We start from the raw sequence: 21,603 nt of genomic DNA, 5'->3' as shown, positions 1-21,603 counted from the left end.
TGTATGATTTTTTTTTCTGTTTTCTTTTTCTGCATTGATGCAAATGTTCTAAGAAATTATCAGGATGATGAATTTACAACTATGTGATAAAAAAAGAATGTTCATATCGTATGTTGATTGGTTTCATTAATAAAAATTTTAAAAATAAAAAATAAAAAAAGGAGCATCAGACACAAGGTTTTCACAACCACACAGTCACACTGCGAAAGCTGTATCATTATACAATCATCTCCAAGAAACATGGCTACTGGAGCACAGCTCTACATGTTCAGGCAGTTCCCTCCAGCCTCTCCATTACACCTTAACTAAACAGATAATATTTATTTAATGTGTAAGAATAACCTGCAGGATAACCTCTCGACTCTGTTTGGAATCTCTCAGCCATTGACACTTTATTTTGTCTCATTTCTCTCTTTCCCCTTTTGGTTGAAAAGGTTTTCTCAATTCCTTGATGCTGAGTCCCAGCTCATTCTAGGATTTCTGTCCCATGTTGCCAAGAAGGTCCACACCCCTGGGAGTCATGTCCCACGTAGAGAGGGGGAGGGCAGTGAGTTTGCTTGTCATGTTGGCTGAGAGACAGAGGCCATATCTGAGCAACAGAAGAGGTTCTCCTGGGTGACTCAGGCCTAATTTTAAGTAGGCTTAGCCTATCCTCTGCAGGGTTAAGTTTCTTATGAACAAACCCCAAGATTGGGAGCTCAGCCTATTGCTTTGGTTGTCCCCACTGCTTGTAAGAATATCAAGAATTCACCACCTGGGGAAGCTGAATTTTCCCCCTTTCTCACCATTCCCCCAAGGGACTTTGCAAATACTTTTTTATTCACTGTTCAAATCACTCTGGGATTTATCAGGGCATCACTCTAGACAAACCTACAAAATCTCATGCCCTACTCAAGGTTCCAAGTATTATGGTGTGATCCTTGCTGTTTAAGGAAAGACTCTGACTCCATATATAAAGAGAAAGGTAAAACAGAAATGCTGCTATAGAGGCTGCAGCAAGTTATCCAGAAGATCTAAGTAAGATAATCAATGAAGGTAGCTACACTAAACAACAGAGTTTCAATGTAGATGAAATAGCCTTATTTGGATGAAAATGCCATCTAGGACTTTCATAGCCAGAGAAGTCAAGGCTTCGCTTCAAAAAACCAACTTACTTTCTTAGCGACTAATGCAGCTGATGACTTTAAGTTGAAGCTATGTTCATTTACTGTTCCGAAATTCTGAGGGCCCTTAAGAATTATGCTCAGTGTACTTTGCTCGTGCTCTAAAAATGTAACTACAAAGCCCAGATGACAGCACATCTGTTTACAATATGGGTACTAAATATTTTAAGCCCATTATTAAGAACTACTGCTCAGAAAAAAAATATTCCTTTCAAAATGTTACTGTTCAGTAACAATGCACCTGGTCACCCAAGACTCTGATGGAGATGCACAATGAAATTAATATTGTGTTCACACCTGCTAACACAATGTCCATTCTTGATCCAGAAATCAAGGAAAGAATTTCAACTTTCAAGTCTTATTATTGAAAAAATACATTTTGAAAGGCTATAGCTGCCATAATGATTCCTGGGCAAAGTCAACTGAAAACCTTCTGGAAAGGATTTACCATTTACCATTCTAGATGCCATTAAGAACATTCACGAGTAGGAGGTCAAAATATCAACATTTTCAGGAGCTCTGAAGAAGTTGATTCCAACTCCTATGGATGGCTTTGAGGGGTTCAAGGCTTCAGTAGAGCAGGTAGCTGCAGATGTGGTAGAAATAGGCAGAGCAGAGTTCACTGAAGTGGAGCCTGAAGGTGTGACTGAATTGCGGCAATCTCCTGATAAAACTTTAACAGATGGGGAGTTGTTTCTTGCGGACGAGCAAAGAGATTGGTTTTTTGAATGGAACCTACTCATGGTGAAGATGCTGTGAACATTGTTGAAACGACAACAAAGGATTTTGAATCCTTTATCAGCAGCAGCAGGGTTTGAGAGGACTGACTCCAAACTTGAAAAAAGGTTGTACTGTGGGTAGAATGTTCTCAAACAGCATCACATGCTACAAAGAAATCTTTTGTGAAGGAAAGAGTAGATCAATATGGCAAACTTTATCATTGGCTTATTTTTAAGAAATTGCCACGGCCACCCCAACTTCAGCAACCACCACCCTGATCAGCCAGCAGCCATCAACACTGAGCCAAGACCTCCACGAGCAAAACATGACAAACTGCTGAAAGCTCAGATGATGGTCAGTAATTTTTAGCAATAAAATATTTCTTTAATTAAGGTATATAGCTTGTTCTTTTAGACAGAATGCTATTGCACACTTAGACTACAATATAATATAAACATAATCTTTATTTGCACTGGGAAACCAAAAATTCATGTGACTCTCATATTGAGGTATTCACTTTATTACAGTGGTCTGGAACCAAACCCACAAAATCTCTGAGGTATACCTCTACATGTTTTACAAAGAAGGGAAAAAAAATGGTCATTATCTGCAGATGATATAATTATCTTCATGATATATCTAAAAATTACTGATGATTTACTAGAAGACAGTTTAGTAATATGGTTCAATATCAACTCACAAATATGATTTCTATATACCAATATCAAAATTAGAAAGTATCATTTTAAAAGAAAAATATATTAAAACAATAGATAGCAATATCTAGAAATTCAACTAACAAAAGCTGGGCAATAGCCTCATGGAACATAATTTTATTGAAAGATATAACTAAAGACCTAAATAATTGGAGCTGCTTGCAGGTATTTAAACACCTGGTACGTGGGAAGAACAACTGCTACTAAACATAAGCAAGTTCCCTTCTGATACCGTAATGCCCTCTATATACATCTGGCCTAAGTTAAACACGCAGATGGGCTTATTAAAAACCCAAGAGGCCAATATAAATCTGTTCACTTTTTAAGAAGCAAAAGAGCCCTGTGAAACATGGTTTTTTTAAACAAGAGAAGCATTAGAACCCTCTTATATGTGTACAGAGCCACACAGATTATAGGACATAGAAACATTCACAAATCTAGCCTAAGCAAAAGCATCACTCCCTAAGAGGAAGGCAGCCAATTCTACGTAATGTCTTAAATAGCCTTTCAGGTGGAAATCACAGTGAAAACAGAGAAACTGAGGCTGACCTTCACCCATAATTTGAAATCAGTGCAAGGGCAAGCAGCAGAGAGAGAGAGAAAAAAAAAACTTCCACTTGAAATCTAATCGGGTTTATAGCTTGCCTTCACTCCTATAGCAGTTCCCAAGTATGTCTCAGTACAGTGGGCTGCTAATGTGCAACACCAAGTTAAACAAAGCTAAACATGCTTTATTTTACTGCAGGATTGCTGATTGTTTTAGTTTCCTTGTTGCTAAAGCAAACAATGTGCAATGGATTGGCTTAACCAATGGGAATTTATTGGCTCACAGTTTTGAGGCTAGAAGAAGTCCAAATCAAGGCATTATCAAGGTGATTTCTTCCTGAAGACTGGTGTTCTGGGGCTGGCTACGGGGGATCCTCGGTCCTTGGCCTCTCTGTCACAGGCAATGCACGTGGCCTCCTCTGGCCTCTCCTTTCTCTTCCTGGTTCTGTTAACTTTCCACTTCTGATTGGCTCTCTGTGATCTTCCCTATAAGGCCTTCAGTAATAGGATTACTGTGACCCATCCTGGGCCACACATGATCTGAAGTAACTTTATCAAAAGTTCAATTTAGAATGGGTTCACATTCACAGAATTAAGTTCAAGAACGTGTTTTTCTGGGGTACTTAGCTCCAAACCATCACACTCATGCACAGGGTGAGTCTTCAAGAAGCAAATAATGTAGGCAACAAAACCCCTTGATCAGGAAATATATCAGAGAATTAGTCCCCCAGAGAAACTCTAACTTAGAAAATGCTGTGCACCTGAACAGTCTCACAACTAACGCAGGTGCAATTTAGATGCAAAATAGCCAGCGGTTAAAAGCAAGGACTCTGGAGCCACACTGCCTGGACCCCTGTTTCAATCCAGATTCATAACTTACTTGGTGTGTGACCTTGGGCAAGTTACTTAACCTCTCTGTGCCCAATTTCCTCATCTGTGAACTGGAGAGAGAGGGTATGAGCCAAGTAGTTAACTCATAGGGTTGTACTGAGAATGTAAATAAATGGGTTAACATACATAAAGAAATTACATAAATCCTTGTTAAATCAAACAGATTTGATTGTATGCTGTCAGTACTCTGTTAGAATTACAATATTCTGCAAGCAAGCAGGGAAGAATATAACCTCATTGGTCTAAGAAGAAATTTACTCTTTATCAAATAGTCCATAAAGGTCTATAAAGAGCAGTAACACACGCATTGTCTGCAGTTCTGCTAACTGAGACATTCTATTAACTGATATTGATACTGAATGCACTGATGCTTACCTTTGTGGTGTGGTGAGGTGAGGTAGGAAGAACAGAAAAAAACAAGCGGCTATCTTTAAAAAGGTTGGGGATTTTTCACTAAATACGGACCTCCTGAGCATCTAAGTTGAAAAGCACCTTCTCTCCAACTTCCCCTGCTAACATTCCAAGAATAAGTTCCATCTTCTGGTAGAAAATTTAGTGCTAGAAAAATTCTGCCACTCTTAAGCCATTTTAGAGGGTTGTTTTCTCCCATTTTTCCCTAAATAATAAACAGGACTAACAGACATGAAAAATACTGCTACACTGAGGAGCCTTTCACATGTGCAATATTCCAAATGAGAGAGCGCATACCTACAATTCTAAGTTCTGTCAGGGAACATCTATACCATCAGAAAAACATTATATCAAATATGGCTTCAGTTATGTGTATTTTACTGTGTGTAAATTCCTTGAAACTTGGTGACCCATACATGATAACCACTAGCAAGAACTCCTCGTTACCCAAATTTGGGGATTAAACAAAATGCAATGTATTACTACTTTGGATGTTAAGTCAGTTGAAACTCATTTGGGATGGATGATAACGTTTCGCATTGTGCTATCAGCAATAAAACTGTGAAAAGCAAATGTCAACAGTAACTGCCCCACTGGGAACCTAGAAAGGGTTGTCTGAGACCACTGTGGGTTGACTTGGGACCCTCCCCCGCCAAGAAAAAGAAAGGATCAAATCATAAACCCCGGTACCTATGAATGTGACCCTATTTAGACATAAGGTCTTTGCAGATGTAATTAGTTAAGGATTAGGGTGGGCCCTCAACCAGAATGACTGGTGTTCTTGTAAGAGGGAAATTTGGACATAAGAGACACAAACAGTGAGGAAAATGCCATGTGAAGCTGGAGGCAGAGATTGAAGTGATACATCCTATCCTTAAGGTAAGGAACGCCAAGGATTCACTTCAACCAACAGTGGGTAGAGAAAGGCATGGGATAGATTCTTCCCTAGAGAATTCAAAAGGAGCATACCCTAACGATACCTTCATTTCAATTATCTAGCATCCATTGTTCAGATGTGGCGTTGCTCTCTCTAAGCCCAACTCTGCAAGTGAAACCAATTGTTCTCCCCTCAACGCGGACATGACATCCAGGGGTGAAAGTCTCCCTGAAGTGTGAGACATGATTCCCAGGGATGAGCATGACCCTGGCACTGTGGGATCAACAATACCATCCTGAACAAAAGGGGGAAAAGAAGTGTAACAAATAAGGTATTAGTGGCTGAAACGGTTCAAATAGAGTCAAGAAGCTACTCTGAAAGTCACTCTTAAGCAAGCTTAAGTTAGACATTGCTACCTATTGAAGCTTTCCAAACCCCAACCAAAACCATTCCTGCCAATCCTAAAGAACACCTTGGGCATTATGTAAGATTCTACAAAGGTTCCATGACTACAGTAACTTTCCAGAAACCTACAACCTCCAGATGGGTCCCTGGACCAGGTAAGTCCTGAAAGGCAGAGGGGCCAGCCTCTCCAGAACATCAGCTAGTTCCATCCCCCTATCTTATATTATCGACAGCTCCTTCCACCATGAAAAAGCTAAAGTGGCATAGTCCAAGTACTGCTAAAAAGTGGGGGAAAGATCAAAGGTGATGATGAGGTTAAACAGAGAAGTAGGGTCTAACAGATGAGTATGATTGCTGAATCATACTCATGATTGATATTTCTTTTAGTCTCCAGTATCTTACTAAGAGCAGTCAGAAGTAAAAACCTAAGATTGTGGAGTTGAAACCCATATCAAATATCTAGCCTCCAGAACTGTGGTAGAATGCATTTCTTTTCTTTTAAGCTGCCCAGTTTGTGGTACTTTGCCCCAGGAAACTAAGACAGAGGCTGAGAGGCACATATGTTTAAGGAGAAATGTTTATTGGAAATATTCTGAACTGGCTACAGGCTAGAGTAGAGTAACAAGTCAACCCAATCGCCCACTTTCAAGACCCTCCACACCTGACCTTGTCCTGCCTAGTCTACTGCCTGCATACTCAGGCCTCTAGAAAGCAGTTCACTCACTTCCAGCCACCTTTGAACATAAGATATTCACCTTGAGTACTTTCTCTCCCCTATAAAAATGCTTATCCCATCCTTCCTTTTCTCTTTATCCCCTTTTATGTTGAGTTTTATAGCATGATTATGTCTTAATGTATCATTTTTTAAAATCTATGATTTTACCAATTATAGGTAAACTTTTTACAAACCAAATTTTTTTTTTTTTTTTTTTTTGCATACAGGCACCAGGAATTGAATCCAGGTCCCCGGCATGGCAGGCGAGACCTCTGCCTGCTTTGCCACCATAGCCTGCCCACCAATTTGTTTCTTGAATAAATGTTACTCAACGTGAAGGCACCCGAAAGATCTGTTTGAGTGACCAAACCCATACAACAGAGAGCAACATTTTATACTCAAACTACATTTTGTTAGAAAGCTGTTCACCCCTTTCCTTTTTCCCTGGCCCAGCTTTCCTGTCCATATTACCTTTCTTTTTGTTTACCTTTCTCAGGTTCTCCTGTCCCAGTCCTGGGTCTGCCAGAAATGCTCACACAGTGATGAGCCTGGTGAGCAGGTTACCCCAGAATTAGAGCATGCTGGTCCTGGGGCATATATAATTATCAAAGCACAAATCTATTTTGTCTTTTGTGGGGTACCACCATCACACCTCCCAGAAGAATGGATTCCTACCAGACACAGTGGAGCACAAAGAGGCAGCTTAGATAGGGAAGGAGGGAGGTGGAAGTGACCCTAAAGCCCACAACAAAAAGTTCCTTTGGCACACCTAGCCACCTCTCCCCCACACACACACACCTAGCCCTCACTCAAGTTGGCACCTGAAAAGAACCAATGAAAAGAGTATCTCATCAATCCCTTATTAGCACAGCCAGAGGTGGAAGGGCCCCTTCAAGTCCTTACAACGCGAGGATCCCGACCTCAGAGCCTTTCTCCTCCTTTGGAGGACGCCCTGGGTCACCTGCACTCATCTTCCTTCAAGCGTGTACTTTTGCTATTCATTCAAGTTTTGAGCTGTACACACCAGCTAGTCTTTGAATTCTTTGGCTGTACACACTGACTAGTCCTCGAGTTCTTCCCTGCAGTTGAGTCAAGAACTTTCATGGCATCAGGGCCTTGTTCGCGGCCTCGAGTTCACCGAGAATTCCCAGGGCCCTGTGGCATCAAGCTTATCAAAGTTTTCGGCTATACATACTGACCGGTCCTTGAATTCTTTCCTGAAACTGGGTCAAGAACCCTCATGGCACCAGCCTTTGGTTGAGGGCTCGGCTTCTCTGAGAACTCCCAGGGCTGTCTGGTATCAATAGGGCTGATACCCCTGGTCATCCAGCAAAATGTCTCCTCACAAGTGTTACCATTAGGATAGAGAAAGTCAAGCTGCTCCAAGGCAATATCAGAAAGAATCATATCACCCAAGTGAGTACAAGAGAAGAGCTCAGACTGAGTGAGTCCCAAGTATAAATCAGCACCTCCAAGAAACTGCTCTGCCAGTCGATGGATGTTAGGGGGCAGGTCTGGGGCCTTCCCTTTCATTTCTTCCTCTATCTCCACTCACCAGCAGGACCCTGGGAATGTCCGCAACAGCAACAGTTCAAATTAAAACAGATCAAAAAAGAGTTATGTTCGTAATTTAAAATAATATAAATTAGAGGAAAGGCCTGGAACAAAACCCAGGACACATGAATCCCAGAACACTGCTCGACAGATTACCTTCTCAAACGACTTATGTTCTTGACTCAAAAATCATTTCACTACCAAATGGGATGCTCACACACCCCCAGAGGCTATAGGAATTGGTAGTCCCTTCATGGATAGCAATATGATAATATATAATAGGATCAATTAAAATGGTCACACCACTGAACCCAATAAATCCATTTTTTGGAGACTTTATCCTCTAGAAAGCATTCAACCAAGGACAACAGCTCTGTGCACACCAAGGGTCACTAAACCATCCTCTTGGATCTGAATGACCAACAACTGCCAGATGGGTTGGCAAATTGAGATCCGTCAGCTCCATGGACATTTAAGCAGTCGTTGAAAATTATGACCATGCAGATATTACACAACCTAGAGAAATGACTAGGAGTAAGTTTGGGTAAAAGAGAAAGACAGCAGGACAGCGTATCTATGGCTGGAATTACATCTTTTTTTTTTTAATATCAAGGTGTCAACCAAGACAGGAAGGGAAGATGGAACAATTAAAATGGATGACTTAGGGCGATGAGCTCATGCCTGATTTTGTTGTTGTGTTGATGTTACCAAAAGACTGTTTCTGGCATGTACAAAGGAGGAAAAATCAATTCTGTGCTAACCCAGATAAAAGGAGAGTGGGGTGGGGAGATTTCCTCCAGCGCAAAATCGACTTCTCAAAAGAGCCTTACAGAGTTCACCTGCAAGGCGACCTCCCCCACAGACAAATGCCAGGACAAAGAGAGGCACCTGCGAGCGACAAAGGCGGCGCCTTCCACTCGGGGTCCTCCTAAAGGGCGCTTTTGTTCCGCAGAGTGGAGGGGTTCCATTAGAAGGCGCGTGTGCAAAAGGGAGGCGCATTTCCAGGACAAGGGGTTTCGTGATTCCTAGCCTTAGCGACAGAACGGTGACAGAAGGTAAGTGGCAGATTTGCAATCAACGCGGCGCTCTTTGCCTGCAAATTCACAACAGCCGGGGAGGCAGGAGCCGAGCAGCGGCGGGAGCGGCGCGCAGCGGGCAGGAGGCAAGACGCGGCCCCGGTGGCTCCTCCCACGGCCGCCCCTTGCCGGCCGATCCCAGCAAAGCCAAAGCAGGACGGCATCGTGACATTTTTCAAAGACAACGCACCCGTGTCACCTTTGGTACTCTCAATGTCACCTACTACAAACACATCACACACCCGCTGCCGCAAATTGCTCGTGCTTAAGGATGGGACGCCCGAGTGGGCTCTCCTTCCTCGCAGGGGATCGTGGCGGGGATCCTCAATGTCCCAATATTTGCTGGGAGGGAAGGTGAGGGGCGGGGGGGGGGGGGGTGATCAGAAAAGAGACCTACAGCACATATCCCTTCTCAAATCTTTTCTCAGTAATATTCAAAACAAATGTGCAAAGCAGCTATATAGAATTGCAAAGTAACTGAAAATAAAGAAGCAAATTTTACATATGCAAAGTAGATTCCCACCCGGGCTTCAAGATGGGGATCAAATCGCCCCAAAGCGTGAGGTTTTACTTGGGCAAAACTGGATGTCTTTATAATTACTATCAATCTTTGTTTCCACCTCTCTCTGAACACTCATATCATGGTTTTTTTTTTGTTTTTGTTTTTTTTGTTACTTGTCTCTCCCCCATTAGTCTAAATGGTTATCAATATCAGGGATGTTGTCTTACTTACCACACAACTTACCACTGGACTTAGCCCACAGTAGACCCTCAATATACTGAAGTGGAGCCGAAATTACTGCTTGCAAAAATAATCAGAACTTCGGCATACAAACGGCAGGGCAGCACTCGCCAACAGAAACGCAATACCAGCCACATGGGTAATTTTAAGTTTTCTACTAGCCATATTTAAACAAGAAACACGTGAAATTCATTTTATTAAGGTTATTTAAACCAATTTATTCAAAATATTACCATTTCAATATGTAATCATAGGAAAAATAGTGAGATATGATATTTGACATTTTTGTTGTTGTTGTACCACGTCTTTGAACTCCAGGGTCATTTACATTCCGCTGCAGGTCCCAATTTGGACCCCCCACATCACATGAGTGTGCAAAAACCCTACGCGGTTAGCACCCAGCGTACCAGACAGTGCAGAATGAAGCTCCAAAAGCTCTACAGTCATAAAAACACTTCTTTATAAAAGGAAATGCTTTTTATGGGAATAAAAAACAAATTCAATTTTAAGTTTTCCATTAATCCATATGTTACTTCTTTATTTTTGGTTTTAACAGTGTTAAGGAAGCAAGTATGTACTTCCCCCTTTTCAAGGCAGCAAAAAAACTCTTTGGGTTAACTGTCTAGACCAGAAAATATTGTTTCAAATAGAGTCTCAAGCCTCTCTTTACCAAGATCCATATTTATTCAGGAAAACTTAACAAAATGTATGAGCAGGCAACTGTTGTTACCACAAGATCTGATATTTTGGTCTATTTTTTCCCCACTTAGCTGAACAGATAATTAGTAGGCTGTGTTGTTCCTTAAAGTAATTAATTATTATCAAAGAGCTAAACACTTCCCTTCTAAATTCTACTTTTCCACAATATTATATAAACAAACTATTAGTAATTAGGAGTAGGATTTGATGCTGTTGTGTGCCAGGGCCCTAGGAATGCCAGAGCCTTCCCCTCCACTGGCGGGCAAGTTTGCTCCACCCAGGAACGACACCAGGTGTCCCAGTACCACCTTGGGGCAGCACCAGCAGCCATCCTCCCAACGCAGAGCTGGCCAGCTTCTGATCAGGAGGCCTAAGTGGGCCCCCTGCTTTCCTCACCTCATCTCCCCACCACTGGTTCTGCAGATACAAGAACAGCCTGAGCCCCTCGCTCGGACTCTTGCCCACCCGTAACCAGAAGGAATAGAGGCTTGGCCGCTGGCCAGTCAAATCGGCATTTGTTCCTCTCTCAAGGTGGGCGAAGTTCCCTTCCCACAAGACTATCCGAAGTTTCTGATGGCAGGTGGAGTTGTTATTTACCCAGGTTCCCTGATGAAAAAATCGTAATCTCAGCGGGGTGAGGTGCCAGTTCGTTCAGAGAAAAACTATGATATAACCTCCCCAGAGAACTGAAGCCGACTGCTCTGTTTCCTCATGGGACAAAATAAGACCTGGAAATGGGAAAGATACTGCCTGAGATCTGTCACTCAGGGATTATGTAACCAAGATCTTTAAATAAAATGCTTCTAAAATAATACTATTGATCTGAAGTGCTTACACCATACCATGCAGTCAAGGAAGTTAGAGCATAAATTATTGGGATTTATTTCCAATTGTACTTTTTCTCCAACCCCAACACCCTCCAAAAATTCGGGGTTTTTTTAATGAGAAAAGAAGAAAAGGAGTTAAAAAAAAACATAAAAAGAGGGCTACAAACCTTTTTTTCTTAAAGTACTTTGCTGCACTAAATCTTGTTCTCACATTTTTCCTTTCATAAATTCTGTGGACTTATTTTCCAATATTCCATTTGTATCAAGGATTTACCGAAAGGGCACTATTACATGCACCTAGAAACAACTAGAAGAACTGCTCTAAATGTAGTTGTTACTGATCTAACATGGCCCAGTACTGGGCCAGGAAGACAAACAAGAGATACATTTGCCCATTTTGGTAGTTCCTCAAAACATTAAACAGAGAATTACCATATGACCCAGCAATCCCACTTCTAGTACATACCCAAAAGAACTGAAAGCAGAGACTCAGATACTTGGACATCGGTGTATGTCACAGCAGCATTATTCACAATAGCCAAAAGGTGGACACAACCCAAGTGGCCAGCAACAGATAAATGAATAAAATGTGGTTTATAAATACAATGGAATAGTATTCAGTCATTAAAAAGAATGAAGTTCTGATACATGCCACATAATGGATGACCTTGAAAGCATTATGCTAAGTGAAATCAACCAGACACATGTATGATTCTGTAGCTACATGAAGTATCTATAATAGACAAATTCATACAGACAGACGGTTATATATAGGTTACCAAGGGCTGGGAGATGGGAGGAACGGGGTGTTATTACTTAATGAGAACACCTTTGCAATAATGAAAAAGCTCTGGAAATAGTGGTAATGGTTATACATCATTATTAAAATGTACTTAATACAATAATGAATTGTCTACTCAAAAATGGTTAAAATGGTAAATTTTCACTTAGGTATATTTTACCACAACAAAAATATGAGAAAGAAAGAATCCTTACTTATAGAAAAATATATTGAAATATTTATGGATAAAATTATGTCAGACTTTGCTTTAAAATAATCTGGTAAGGTTGGAGGAAAAGGTTAGGGAACCAGAGAAAAAATTAAATTGGCCATTTGTTGATGGCTAAAATTGGTCGATGGGCATGTCAGGCTACATTTTCTTATGCATTCTGCTTTGGTGCATGTTTGAAATTTTATACTGTAAGTTTTTAAAAAGAGAACCTAGTAATAATGGGAGAGGGAAAATAAGAAGCTCTCTTTAGAGCTTCTCTGAGAAAGCTATATTACTTCTTCACAACTCACCCATCACCCAGAATGGATTAACATTGACACCAAGGAGAAAGAGCACCTCCACGTTCCTCCTTTTCTTTTTTCTAAGACTACAATCTTGGCCCCTCTCTTTCTCTGCCTCCAAAGATAGATTTGGCTTTTGATCACCTCCAAGAAATAACATCCTTTAGGATATTGAAAGTGCAAGAAAAGCGTACAAAATCCTAGTTTACATTCAAAGTCTGAAGACATTACCGTTCTCTGGAACTGTGGGTCAACTGCATAGAGAAGCAAACACTCTGGTAAGAATTTAAGTTAGCTTAGGAAAGGAGGGACGCCTTATGAGACAAATAGCTAGGCTGCAACTTCATAGGGTGGGCAGAGAAGGAGGATTTTAAAAAGACAATTCTCCATCTCTAAATCGTTCCTTCTCCAAAGATGTAGATGCTTTAAAGCCTTTTTTTAGAAAAATCATCCTTTTACCCAGCAATCCCAATTCTAGAAATGTATACTAACAAAATAATAGAGCAAGTACACAGAGTGTGCACACTGATGTTTTTCATATCTTTGTTTATAATAACAAAAATAAGCAGAAAAGCCCAAAAGTCCATCTGTAGATGGTTAAAATATTGATTAGACACACAATGGAATTATAGGCAACCTTTAAAAAGGCTGAGGTATGCTGTTTGAAACAGGTTTCAAAACAGATTGATACAATCATATATCTTAAAAGTGCTGAAAAAGTATGTTGTAAGAACAGAAAAAAGCTTAGAATATACTATAAAATATTAACAGTGGTATTTTCTGGTCAGTTAGATTTAAAGTGACTTTTATCTTCTTCTGCATGCTTTTTCCATGTGGTCTGATATTTTTTTCAATGGGCACGCAATACATTAGGATTTCAAAAAAACTATTTCCTTTAAGATGATAACAACAAAGCCATTATGTACAAAGTTGGACGGAGTTCAAGGTGACAAATCCAGGCAATTAAGCCCAGGCTCTGACAGCCACGGAGACTCAGCATACTTTCAATTCTTTAAAAAGACATCTTGTACTGAGCAACCACTCTGTTCCAGGCACTGCTCCAGGCCTTCGAGATAGAAATGTCCTCAAGGGGTTTTCAGTCTTAGCGGAGTCTCTTCAGTCTAAGAGAAGAGTACACATATTCCTAAATAAATGAAACGCAATACTGGGGGAGTTCAACAGGAGTTGAGCAAGGTACAGAGGGTGCAAGGGAAGAGGTGGCTATTCTCACTGGCCGGGGGAAGAGAAGGTCAGAAAAAGTTCCAGAGGCACCATAGAATGGGCTCCTAAAGATGAATGGATGCTTGCCACGCAGCAGGTAAGATGCAAAGGTGGCCACCCCAGGCATGTGTGTGAGGAGCTGGGTGGAGGTGTAGGGTTGGGGGAGGAATCAAGTATCCCAGTCTTTGGGGGTCTCAAAAACATAGATGGAATATGAGGAGAAGGGGTAAGGCTAGGGAGGTAGGCGGGCCCAGAGTACAGAGGGCCTCAAATGCCCCAGAGGCATTCTGGTTCCAACTTGAGGGCATCAGGAAGAGGGTTTGGGGTTCTCCAAGCTTATCAGTCTGACAGCAGTGCAGAGTAATAACCAGTAGCAAGTCTAGTAACAGTTCATCTTTTCTAAGGTCAAGCCCTGGGCTCTGTGCTCCACATGCATTAACTTATTTAAACTTCACGATGACGCTATAAGGTGGAGGGTATTATTGGGTATTATTATCCCTATTTTGCAGGTAAGGAAACAGTGCAGGTTAGCAATTTGTCCAAGTTTATACAGCTAAGAAAAGGTAGAACTGGAGTTCATCCCAGGCCATATGACTCACACCCAAGTTTGGTGCTGGAGAGAGAATACCATGAGTCCACCTCTCCATTTTCTCCCAAGATCTCTGCAATATTTGCGAATCATCACAAATTCAACTCCATTCCTACAAAAGGGAACTTGGTTGATATGCAGCAAATGGGTTAAGGGTTCAGCCACAGTGAAAAAACCTGGGAGAATACAGGTGAAACTGGATCTGTCAAGGGGCTATTTTTTATACTCAAGAGAAACCATCAGGGAGTAGGGAGTTTTGTTTTTGCTTTATAATAAGTAGACCCAGGTGAGACATCTGAGGCAGGGACTAAAGGGAAACCAACAATAGGGGAGAAGAGCTGAAAGAGAAAAACTTTGCTACATTAAGCTGGTGGGGAGAATGCAAAAAGCACAGATAGAGAGGCAGAGGGAAATCTAGTGGTACACACGGTATTTAAGGAAATACAGAAAATAGCATTTATGTAGACTTGATTCCAGGCAGGGATCAAGGAAAAAAGGAACCCTCAATCTAGAAATCTTTAATAAGCAGCTATAGTAGAAAAAGATAATAAACACATACACACACAAAAGGCTGCTGCCCCTGAGATGCTTATCGTTTCTTTGGAAAGATGTGTGTGTGTGTGTGTGTGTGTGTGTGTGTGTGTGTGTGTGTGTGTGGTATCTTGGGTTATAATGGGGTGTGGAAGGCAGAATTATAGCTCCCCAAAAGACGTCCATACCCTAATTCCCAGAAACATATATAATGATAAAAGGGGTTCTGCAGGTGGAAATAAAGTTGTTAATCAGCAGATATTAAAATAAGGGGTTTATCCTGGAATATCCAGGTAGACTCAATATAATTGCACGGGGCCCTTAATAGTGGAAGCCTGAGGCAGAAGTGTCAGTGAAAGAGACATGCCAAAGAAGAGGCAGGAGAATTGCGAAGCATGAGAAGACTGCTGGCTTTAAAGACAAAGGAAAGGGGCCATGTGGCTAGAACCTAAAGGTGGTCTCTAGAAGCTGAGAATGGATCCCAGCTATCAGCCAGCCAGGAAACAAGGACTGACACAAGGAACTGAATTCTGCTACAAACCTAAGTGAACAAGTAAACAGGTTTCCCCCCTAGACCCTGCAGAAAGGAACAGTCCTGCCAAACTGACTTCAGCCTTATGAGATTCTAAACAGAAAACCCAGCCAAAGCCACTACATTTCTGTTCTGGTCTACAGAAACTATGAGATAAAAAATGTGCGTTGTTTTAAGCTGGTAATTTGCGGTAATTTGCTACAGGACTAGAAAACTAATACAGGATAGTTACGTGACTCTATGCATTTTGTCAAAATTCAGCAACTGCACACCGAAAGAGTGACTTTACTATATATAAATAGTAAAATAATTTTTCAAAATAGTCTTGCTTCTAAAGAGCATTACTTTGGGGGAACAAGAAGTTCTAGGTTCTGGACATATTTTTTTCATTTCTCCAGATCTTGATCTCCAAAATACCTCTCGTAATGCAGAGTTTCACCTCTGTCCTTTCCCCACCCTTCCCTGCTCAGCCACTTTGGCTCTGACACAAGTCAGAAGAGGCAAGAACTGCTTTCCAGGACAGTGAACAAGAGGAAAGCTGAACAGGAAAATGAAGTGTAAAAGTCGATTTCAAAGGACTGTTCTGGGAACTTTCCAAGTCAGAGTTACCATCAATACAACTGCATCAAAACCAGAAGGCAGAGCCCAAAGTAATGGATGACTCACCAGGGTTTTTAGCAGCTGATGGAGAAGACATCTGAGAAATTCTGTAAATCCAGTATTTTTTTCCAATAAATTAATGTGTTTGGGAGAGAGCCCTTTTCTAATCCACTAGCATTTGGAAAGAATGCAGTTCTTTCCAAATTAGAAATAGCATTTAAGTACAGTATATGCTATCTTGCCAGGCCTGCTCAGAGTAACAGCATTTCTCTTTAAAATTGTTTTTGACTACTACCCACAGCCGACAACCAATTAAAAGTCCACAAAGTTAAGCATACCAACTTTAAAATTTCTAGAACAAAGAGATCAATAATTATTTATTAGGGGCCTTCTACTGCCAATGCCATGGGAGGTACAAGGAAGCAAAACAGGGATGGCTTATACAGGCATTAGACTTATGGTCAATAATAATATAAGGCAAAAAAAGGAGATGCTACCCAAAATAAATGCTACAGGAGTTCAATGTAAAGAGATGTTTGTGGCTGGGCTGGCCAGAGAAAGAAAGCTTTGTACAGGCGTTGAAAAAATAAAACCAGGAATGGTGGAAATGATTCCTTCAAGATAGGACATTTTCTTAAAAGAGAAATCTAGAAACTCCACCGGCAAAATCTCCTTCCTGGCCCATACTCTAAGAATTGAGCAGTCCTTTAAAAAAACAAAGTGTCATCAACTTTTGGTGGCGGTTTCAACACAAAGAATCTCTGGGCTTCTGAATGTGGGCTAACAACTAACCCTACTAAAAGTCGTTCTTTACTTGTCCCTTGGGAATGAACACGATTGTCATTTGTGTGTGGTTCTGGGCTTCTTTCATCAACCCCACACGAAACAGTCTCCACCCACAATTGAGCACGTTGGCTGATTCCAGCTTAATTGGCCTGGAGGCCATTCTACTCTAAAGCATAATAGAGAGTGCCAGAACGGTCATTTCCTTTAGTGACACATTCATTATTAATTAGGAATGGGAAAGGTCCAAGCTCATGCCAACCCAAGACCCAACATCCTTTAGCATCTGGCAGATTTCTGCTCTGTACCCACATTTACCAAAAGACATGTAAAAGAATGTTCAGAGCAGCAATATTCATATTAGCCCCAAACTGAAAAACTATGTATATATCTATCAACAGCTAAGGGATAAATGAATTATAGTACATTCATATAATGGATGCTATGGAGAATGGAAATGAACAAACTACTGTTGCAGCCACAACATAGATGAATTGGACAAGCATAATACTGAGCGAAAGAAGCCACACAAAAAAGAACATTCTGTATGGTTCCATGTACATAAAGTTTTTTAAAAAAAGGATAACTAACTAATCTATAGCATTAGAAGTCACAATAATGGTTACCCTGAGGTAGGAGGATGTAATGACTTAGAAAGGGGCATTAGGGGAGCTTCTGGTGTCATGAAAATATTATTTCTTAATCTGAGAGGTGGTTTCAAGGTGGGGCATTTTCTTTGTGAAGATTCATCAAGCTCTATACTGTATACTTATAACACTTGGGTATATTAAGGTTTTACAACACTAAGAAGTTTATCTACAAAAAAAACAAAACCCTGAAAACTGTCCATTGTATAAAAGGATTACATGTTACAGTTAAAGAGCAACACATGTATTCAAATCCTCAGTTTTTGTTTAAATTACTTATTTTATGTGATGACCGCTTCAGTGTATTCAGTCAATAACAAGTGAATATTTAGATAGGAAGATAATACACACTTACATGAAGGTCACAACATGGAAGAAAGATAAGCCTAAAATTAAGGATCTCTGTTATGAACATAGATCAAAGATTTATTCCTCCTCCTCATTTGTCCTGATACTTCACTCTATTAGAAGAAAGAGAAGAAGAAAAACAAAGAGAAGAAAACTTCTCCTCCAGGCTCTTCTTTAAAACCTCTGGGGTGGGGGGATGGGGGGGGAGGGGAGGGGGAGGTCACCAGGACCTAGTGCTGCACTATCTGTTAAAAATTTGTTACCAGCCAGGGGGCAGAGACTAGATGTTCCCAGTAACTCCCACTCTATCTAAACCACAGCCTAGCTGAGCAAAGAGCAGATCAGACTATTAGGCAGATCCCGGTTGAGAACTGTAACCCAAACAAGCCACTGTCTGCCCCAAGGTGCTAGCTGTGGATAGGTCACGAACCCAAATCTGTCAATAACTTTAGAATTTCCCTCCTCATCAATAATTGTGGCAATCATCTCTGCAAGTAAACACTTAGCAGAGAGAAAATCCCTCTTCTTGGCCCTCACAGGTTAGCTCTCCGAAAGAACGCCCACCCACTTAGCACTTGAAGGTCGTGGTTTCCTGACATCTGTGAAAATGGGGAGGGGAGAATGGGTCGTCAAGGGGAGCTGCCTTCCCAAAGGAGGTACGGGATGAAGCCCTGAGGCCAGAGCCCCGCCTGGCTTCCCCGTGAGCGGAGAGCGCCCGCCTACCGGTACGCTAGTACCTACTGGTCCCCCGGGCCATTCGCCGGGACTGCGGCAAACAACCTCCGCCAAGCTGCTGGGGAGCGCCCGCGGCTGCGCCAACCTCGGCCTCCCGTGCTCAGAGACAGCTCGGGCCGACACCTACGAGCCCCTCAGTGAATAGTCACCTGTCAATCACTTGACCTAAATACACCGGCCACTGGGGGAGTGGGGGGGTGGGGGGGATTAGTAAGAGCATGCTCAGTAGTGGGGATGACATCACTTCATCAATGCTGGGTCGGGAAGGCTGCATCAGCAGCCTAGAGCCGACTACCAGGAACGTGTCAGCCGGCACCTGGGGGCTCCGATTAACTCAGTCCCTCCCCAGGCAGCTCGCGTACAAAGGCGGCACCGGCAGCCACATGCCAGGAACCGTGTAGGGGTCAGGAAAGGGGGACCAGGCTGACTATGTCTTTAAGAACTAAAAAAAAAAAAAAAAAAAAAACCAATGGCATCCCCTCCCCCCACCAGCAGCCCCACAGCAGAGGGAGCTAAATAGGGGGCCCAGGCGGAGGGGGCAGGGAATGGGGAGAAGAGTGGTTAAGACCAAGGAGCCCCTAACCACACAAGTAACTTCTGCTCTTGGCACAGACGGGCTATCTGGATGCGTTCTTGCCCCCCTAGCTCCACACGTGGGAACCCAGCCCCCCCACACACTCCACCCAGTGAAAAGCACATTCGAGGGTCTGTGGACACAAGGTGGGGTTCGCCCCAGCCGGGAAGTGTCAAACCTAGGCTCCTCGTCCAGGCAGCCTGGGTTGAGGGCAAGCAGAACGAGACACAACGGACCTCCTGGGACCACCAAGGCCGCCAGTGCCCCCCATCTACCCTCGCCTTGCGCGAGCTGAGCAAGGTGAAACATCGCGGGAAGCCGCGTCTACACGGCCACGGAATCCCCGAGCTGAGGCCTGGATTTTTCTTCTTATTTTGTTAAGGTCGAGAGAAGAGACAAAGTGTTCGATAAATCGAACAGACGCCTGCAAGCATTTGTGGGTTGCAGAGCTCATACTTCCAAGGGGGTCCAAGCGCCCCGACTTAAGAGTACCTCGAAGAGACTACCCATGCGGCATGGCCAGGGTGGGAAACAATAGGCCCACCCGGGCCCCCACCCCGCGAACAATGGCGGCGCCCAGCCCTTCCTCGCCCCCACCCCCACCACTGCCACCCGGGACCCGCCCCACCACCCACAGCCGACCCTCCTCCTGCCCTGGAGGGACCTATGGGGCTGGGGAGTGGTCTCTCCTCGCGCCCACCCGGATTGGGGAGCAGAAGGGGAGCCCCGCGGGCTTGTCCGAAGGGGCGGCCAGCGCATTTACGCTCAATCTGGGGCGTCGGGGCACCCGGCTGCGGCGCGAAGCGGGAGGGGAGGTCAGACGCCCCGGCCACTTACCCCGATCACCACGGTCTCATCGCCTTTAAATTTGGGGATGAATTTGTCCCCGCGGAGGATCTCGGCCTCATTGAGGGGCCGGAACCGGCACATCACTTTGATGCTGCATTCGGCTGGATCCGCCATCTCGGCCAGCGGCGGGGAGGGGGCGCGGGGATGGGTGGGGGGCCGGGGCTCGGCACCACGAGGAAGGAGGCCGCGGAATGCACCGCCCGCAGCGTGGCCGCCTCCTGCAGCCTCCGACGACGCTTCTCAGCAGGTCATAGCTCAGCTGGCTGGGCAGCTCCCGCCGCTCCGAGACCGGGGAGGTGGCAGCCTACGAGCCCCCGATCCCGCCAGCTGCACACCTGCCCTGCCCAGCCCTCGCCAGGGGCCCACCCGCCCGCGACCACGCGGAGGGCAGACGAGGCGATGCGCAAGGAGGGAGCTTTGCTGGGCTCAGACCTCCCGGGCTCCTGCGCGCTCAGCCATCCTGCTTCAGCACCAGCGCGCTTCGCAGCCTCCGGGGCCCGCCCCTCCGCACGCCCCCCGCCCTGCGGCCCGCCCCGGGACGGTGACGTCACTGCGGGGCCTGCCCCGCCCCTGCCCGGCTCTCAGCGTAGCGCCGCGCATCTCGGGACTTGTAGTCGCTGCATGTGCAGGTGGAACGTCAAGGACACTTGTAGTTAGCTTTCGGGAACAGGGTGGTGCACCAGGTGCGATTTCCGAGAGCCTACAAGTCTGGTCTGACTGCCCAAGCCAAGAACTGGATGGAAGGTCATATCCAATATTCCCAGTTAAAATTTATATAGAAAACCATGTCTATATAATCTCTTACCACTTCTCCTGATTCCAAAGGAGAACCACTTATTAAGACAGTGTCCAACCAGAACTGTCATCCAGCATTTTCTTTGCTCTGAAGACTGTTGTAGGAGTTGTGAGTAAATCGGGGGGCAGGGGTGGAGGATGAGATTTGCCATGGATATTTGAAACCAGTTATACCTGGGTTTGCCTGTATATACAAAGGATTCATAACATATTTTGGGTCGGGGCCTCAGCTTATTTCTGATGAAAGTTAGGAAAATTTTCCATGGCAAAAAAAATAAAATAAAATAGCCTTAAACAACCACATGATTTTGCGTGCTATTCAGAAGTCTCCAGGACAGCTGAAGCCTACCTGTCACTCCTAGGTTAAGAAACTCTTAAATACTATTAAATGCAGTTAAGATTATAGAATTCCACCTAAATTTCTACTTAGGATTCTGCAGAATAAACAGAATTTGTTCAGATCAAGTCCAAATTCCTTCACAGGATACACCCAGACCCCCATGATCCGATTTTTGCCTATTTATTTAGCCTCGTCTCTTGCCACTACTTGCCTTTTACACTCTGACAAATACCAGACTATGTGTGGCTTTCTCCATTTACCATGTTACCTCTTGATTCTGATACTTTGTTTAGGCCATTTGCTCTCCTGGAATTTCTCCACCCATTCATGCCCATTACTAAGTGTTACGGGTTGAATTGTATCCCACCAAAAGACATGTTCAAGCCCTAACTCCCAACCCTGTGAATGTGACTTCATTTGGAA

At 43.4% G+C, this 21,603-nt stretch overlaps 1 protein-coding gene across 5 annotated transcripts in view; it reads right to left on the bottom strand.

Moving 5' to 3' along the window:
* Positions 1–20,174, bottom strand: part of KIF5C (kinesin family member 5C) — a 154,145-nt gene extending 133,971 nt beyond the window's left edge. For all 5 annotated transcript variants that reach the window (XR_013172754.1, XM_077153748.1, XM_077153749.1 and 2 more), the window contains exon 1: positions 20,034–20,174. Coding sequence is in view for 4 of the 5 variants with exons in the window: in XM_077153748.1 (XP_077009863.1) it covers positions 20,034–20,159 (126 nt within the window). In the remaining variant the exon portion in view is untranslated. The remainder of the gene's footprint in view (positions 1–20,033) is intronic.
* Positions 20,175–21,603: the final 1,429 nt, after the last annotated feature.

This window comes from Tamandua tetradactyla, chromosome 3, assembly GCF_023851605.1.
Source record: "Tamandua tetradactyla isolate mTamTet1 chromosome 3, mTamTet1.pri, whole genome shotgun sequence".
NCBI classification, from domain to species: domain Eukaryota; kingdom Metazoa; phylum Chordata; class Mammalia; order Pilosa; family Myrmecophagidae; genus Tamandua; species Tamandua tetradactyla.
Note: the sequence above shows the minus strand (reverse complement) of the source record. Positions and strands in the feature narration are given on the sequence as shown.